The following is a 6,000-nucleotide window of genomic DNA, read 5'->3' as shown; positions in this document are numbered from 1 at the left end:
GAACAATTTTGGCTGATTTTTACCTTAAAAAAAAATCTGAAACACCCAGCAAGCAAAGATTTTTGCCCACATGATTCAAATTCATCAGAGTTGCAAGCAACTGAAAACAAGTCTTTACAGCAGGAAGTATTAAGCAACTTTAATAATAGGTAGATCTAGCAGCCCCACCTATAATAGGCAACAAATGCACCTCCCTAGAACAGACTGCATTTAGATGGGCTGGTAGACTAGGAAAATAGTATCTGTCAGTATTTTAAGATTTCTAGTTAATGGAACACTCAAGACAGTTTTCAGAACAACTATTTATTTTAATGTATTATCTTTTTTCCTTATTAAGGGAAAAAAGGTCTTCTGTAAACTTTGCATTTTTGAGAATATAAAGGACTCCTAACGTTTTAAGTTGAACATCAGCTTCACAACCAAATTGATCAGAGAAACTCAGCTGAATTTCTCTACTTGGAACAAAGCAATTTATACTTCATAAAAAATATACCTGAACAAAAGGTGTAGTTATCTTAATTATTAGCCCTTATTTCTACACTGTTTGGACAAAGGCAAGAAAGAAAGTTAATTGCGACACTTTAGAAACATTAAAACCAAGTGCCATTTGATTTCAAAATTAAATACTATAGTGGTTAACCTCTTGAAACAAAACCCTGCAGTCAGTTACCACTATCATATAGTGGTAACCGTGAGGCACGCACAGGTAAGAAAAGCAAGTCAAGAGTGAACAGGCAACACTAGTATTTAGCATTATTTAACTCTGAAATGCTTGAATTCACAGCCTTCAGTGTGCTTTAAAAATTGGCAAGGTGTGTGTGTGTGTGTGTGTGTGCGCACATACACACACACACAAACCCACACTAATTATCCCAGCAGGACATACCACTAAGTACCATTTACAAGGAACACATATTGCTGATATTTAAGCTGTTCCTGATTGAACCAATGCACTTATGCTGGCATAAATAGTAACAACAGGGCAAAACTAAAACTAAAAACTTATTTGAGGTTGATTGTTCTATAGCTGATCTCTGCACTTCAGTTAAGGAGTGTTATACAACCACGCTGCTACCCAGGGAAGTTCTACCAAGCAATGAGGCAAAGGAACTCTGGAAAGGTACTTCTGACCTCCATTTCTGCTTCTGGAAGATCAGGATTTCCATTCCTCCAATAACCTTTAAAAAAGGTTCTCATAAAGAGATCAGATAGCATGCATTTGATCAGAAAGTGAAGTTTTTTTCACACACAGTGATTAAAAAAAGTTGACCATGCCTTTTGTTGAGTGGCTATACAGCATAAGTATTTAACAGAAATACGTTACCAACAGCAGACAGTACAGAATTGCTGCTGTTCCTGCCCCCTTCTTAAAAAGGAAAGAGAATTTTTGAAAGACACCTAAGAGTGTAAAATGCTTTTGTGCCACTACTGTGAGTCATGGGAAACAAAAGATTTCCAAACCACAGACTGAGCTTTTATGTTCAAGGCTCTGCTCTGCATGGCATGTCCATACGCTTCTCTGGATTTCAGTATACAGACATGCTGAAGGAGCGATGCATCAGATTTCCCTTACATCGCTTCTCTCAATTTATGCCATGCTTCTCCAAGGCAAGCACAGGCCATCTAGTTTCTACTGAATAGGGTTCAGTACTTCCTTAATTCACTTCAAACTATTGTCATGATGACAAGAAAATAAATAAATGCACTCCACGTACCTGACCAGTTGGTTCCCGTAACACTGACACAAGAGAAAGTACTTTGCAGAAAATAGGTGCAGTCAACAAGACTGCTGTCAAAGGCACAAAAAAGCATGCTTTGTATGCATCACTAGTTTTAACCCCCAAATTACCTGAAAGAAATCAAAGATTTTAAAGAACTAAAAACAATGACAAGTAACATGAGAAGAATACAAAGATGTATAAACAAAGCAACAGTCCACCCTTTCATGGATCTTTTCTTATTTAAAAACGAAAAATCAATTTGGCCAGATACAAATACAAAATTTGATAAAAATTTACTCTAAATGCAGGGGGGGAGGGAAATCACAGAATATGAAAATATTAACAGCTAATGAAAAAAGTGACTATCACAGTCTCCTCATCAAGCGTGAAAGAGGATACTAGAGAACAAAAAAAATATATATATATATAGCTGTGTATGAGGGTTTGACAAAGTATGAAATATGCCAAATAGCATTTTTCTCATACATTTGAGTAGAAGAGCCTTCTGCAGAATTCACGTGAACAAAACAACAGGAGCTACAAGTTTCAAACAAACCAGGAGTGCTAATAACTTACAATATGGTCACCGAAGACGAACAGCTCCCTGGGCCTCAACAGAGCAGCTACAATGGCATATCTGAAATGGTATTAATGCTTTTAACTTCTCTTCCTGAGAAGGCTCACACAGCACTAGAAGCACTAACACTATAACTTGCAATAGAGATGAAATCTTTCAGATAAGACTCTAGGAGATAGACATGCAGGATCTTCTCATTAAAAAAAAAGTGAAGCAACTGTCTATTTAGATAAATAACAGCATTACAATCTTTGGACAGATGTGCAGTTTATTTTCCTTAGTGTAGGGAAATCTGACAACCATTGGAACCAATTGGAAGCTGTGGAAACATGTTCTTATCTCCAGAAGCAGAAATTTCTAAAATTTGTTAGATTTTAAAGAGTTAGGTTTGATTATCAAATATGAGTTTAAAGTTTCATAAGCACATAGACTTGAACAGGAGACTAAACAAGGAAGTCAATTTAATATCCTACTGACAACTGAGCACAGAATCCTCACTGAAACAGTCACTTGGAACAACTGGTTCACTGACCAAAACACAAGTAATTCTTCCTTCTCACCGATATTAAAAACTACATACCAGCCACAGAGAGAGAGATCCCAGCCAGTTACCTCTTTTGTCCAACCTCCTCTTCATTGGAGCGTGTATTAGTGGTTTTAAGCCATTGCAGAAGTTTGAGGGTTACACAGTGCCACAAGACAGGTCATCCCTGCAGAAGGGAATTTCAGATTCGAGTTTGCTCGTCCCCCTTCTAACAGATCGTTTCTTTCTGTGCTGTAACACCCTTGGCAGAACAGGGACCATGAACGCAGACAGAAGCCAAGAGCCCATGTTCCCTACGCAGCTTTTTGCCATGGTGTTCTGAAAGTTGAATTTCAGTTGCAGCCAGCAGGTTTGCATTCCTTATCCCTGCTGTGATGCTGCTCATCTCTGCACCGTCCAGGTCAACTGTACAGTTACACAGCTAGCCTCTTACTTGTACCATCATTCATACACACGACAACATTCAGACACAGTGGAAGCCACGGACTCTGCAAAGTTGTAAATACAATGAAATTACCTTTAGAAGTTTAAGTGAAGAATGTACCTCTATTGAAAGACTTGTTTCACTATGCATTTCAATTTGACTTCAGCTACTCTATTAAATCACCCTGGGATAGAAGAATAGCATCATATTTATAACCCAGTGTTGCTTTGCCAGCAGTTTTGGGGCAGGGGTGGGAACCTGGAGAAACAGGACTGAGCTTTCACKGCAGAGGCTGAGTTCTGCTCTTAACCGTTAAAAGTCAAGGAAGCTTGACTGCAGCAAACACCTTTAATATGAATACAAAATTCACAAAGGACRTACATTCCGGGGAATGTAAATGAACTATTACAAGATATTCTGACAGAACAAGAAAAAAATAAGGAAGGCTCTGTCAGACCATGAATTTAATGAGGAATGATTAAAAATGTTTGATTTACAGTTACATTACAGTTGTGTTAAGCACTGGAAACTTTAAGAATGTCAGCTGAAAGGCATTTGAACATACAGTACATAAATCATACAATCCACACAGTTGTAAATAACATATTTGAAGTATTTCATTTTACTTAACAAAACACAAAGCAATTTAACATGTGCAAATGAGGACTCCAATATATTGAATTTAAAATGTCTATGATAAAATTGACATATAGAACTTTACATTTAATAAAGACTACACTGTTGATGGAGAAATAAAAAAAAATATATCCTCCATGTTACCCCTGTCATTGAAGTATGCTTTTCAATTAAAAGAAAAATCATACTGGCCCTATTTCCTCTCTCAAAATTGTATCTGTCCATGAAGGTTAACTAAAGCTTTAATTTGCTCTACGTGTACAAAGAAACATAGCATATACAGTCTCCTTTCCCTTGCTGGGAACTGACAAAGCATTATGTTGAAAGAGTTCTTGGATTATGTACATTGGTTGAAAACATTATCTTATAAAAAGGCACATACTTGTGATTTAAGGCTAGTACGGTATTTGTTTCATAGAGAAAGTAAAGTTTAAAATGAAATTAGTAAATCATATAGTTGGCCTCACTCAGCAAACCGCTTGGTGCAAAGCTAAAATGTGTGCTTAGAAGCCTCAGACTGACAGTAATTCTTGCTTTAGTGTTTTCTTTTTCTTTTTTGTTAAACCTATGATGGAAAGGTAAACCTTTTTAAAAGGCATTTGCTGCAATTCCACTAACCAATGAGCCATCTGCTACAGCTGTTGCCTTTATGCAAGTACTGCACACAGGCCTTATATTATTAATCTGCAAAATATTCTTTTAACTCTTTCCTTTTWAAAAGTCACATGACACTTAAAGATGTTTTCTATATTCATATACAAAATATCAGATGTTGGTACAAATCATGTAAACCTCCATTTGGAAATATTCTGACTAGCCACCATAATGACCAGAAATCACAAACATCATTTGTCAGTGCAAATTTATAATAGTTTTCTTTCCCCTCCCACCCTCCCCCATCCCAACTACAGAAATAACCACCAACCTTCACATACAAAAAAGGAGTGCTCTACACTTGAAATGACACAAATTATGTTTGGTTACCTTGAAGTCACCCACTTTCCCAAGAAATTCAGTTTTACAGTATTATAAAAGGGGGGAAAAAAATTAAAGCTGTCTGTGCAAGAATCACTACAACAGTCCTTCAACCCCAAACCTTAATTCTTATTAGATTTACAGATTTTCTGATAACATTGGGTCCTCTTCTCYGATCTGATTACTGTTCTTCAAGCCAGGATGGAGCATCTACTCCAGGAGTTTTCAATTTGATGTGGAACTGTTTAAGTGTCTGTTCGAGCTGCTTTTGATTCCCAGCAAAGTATGCTGCGATAGCGTTGTGGAACAGAACGAGCTGATTGTGCAACACCTTAACCTGCAGGCAAGGACAGAGATCGGTTAAGATGAAGAGGCAGATGTTAATAGCTTGGCAGGTCAATCACAACAAAACTCTGAACTTTATTCATTCGAGATGCTCAGACTTCATATAGAATTACAACTGTTTAGAAACTTCAGGCAAATATAAAATTCTGTAACATTAAAAATTACGAATCATTTTATAAAATATACTTAAGGGTCAGTACCAACTCAGTAAGYACTGACCAGATAAATTCACTGAACAGCATACTATTATCAGATACTCTATTACAGAAGTAGAACAATTCCTTGAAATTAGATGCCAAATCTCTGTTTAATATCATACTAACAGGTCAAATCAACTTCCCTGAGACAGTATACACAATAAATGCATTATCAAAGTATATAGTTCATTTATTTGCCCCCTGCAGAGAGCTGCTATTTTCTAGCTCTCACATACTCAAGTCAAATGAAACAGAGGTTCTTTTCCCAGCAGTGTTCCTAGCCCATCTCCCATAACGCAGGATTCTTTACAGAACCTGGTCAGTATCTTGGTTATAACATTCGTGCAGAGTAGTGTGAAACACTGCTCATAGCAATACCTAAAACTTGGGGAAGAGCAGCACAGCAGCAGCTGAGGATGTCCTTGTGCTGCTCCTCCTGTCTAGTCCGCGCTGATGAAGTCCWAGCAAAGTTAAGAGTTACGTTTTCATGATAGCGCACCGCTACATATCTGAAGTTGTAGATGATCAGCATCAACCCTCTGCCCAGCGCAACCCTGTTCTTGTGCCAGAAAGTCCTGCTC

The 6,000-nt window shown here is 37.4% G+C and overlaps 1 protein-coding gene across 6 annotated transcripts in view; it reads right to left on the bottom strand.

Annotated features, from left to right (window-relative positions):
• Positions 1–4,790: 4,790 nt before the first annotated feature.
• ARFIP1 (ARF interacting protein 1) overlaps positions 4,791–6,000 on the bottom strand; it is a 40,334-nt gene continuing 39,124 nt past the window's right edge. For all 6 annotated transcript variants that reach the window (XM_085300627.1, XM_085300629.1, XM_085300631.1 and 3 more), the window contains one exon: positions 4,791–5,214. In XM_085300627.1, the coding sequence (XP_085156753.1) occupies positions 5,059–5,214 (156 nt within the window). In that variant the 3' untranslated portion in view covers positions 4,791–5,058. The remainder of the gene's footprint in view (positions 5,215–6,000) is intronic.

This window comes from Rhea americana, unplaced genomic scaffold (assembly GCF_003343005.1).
Source record: "Rhea americana isolate MKP2758 unplaced genomic scaffold, rheAme1 scaffold_167, whole genome shotgun sequence".
Classification (NCBI taxonomy): Eukaryota; Metazoa; Chordata; class Aves; order Rheiformes; family Rheidae; genus Rhea; species Rhea americana.
This window is presented reverse-complemented; position numbering and strand designations above follow the sequence as displayed.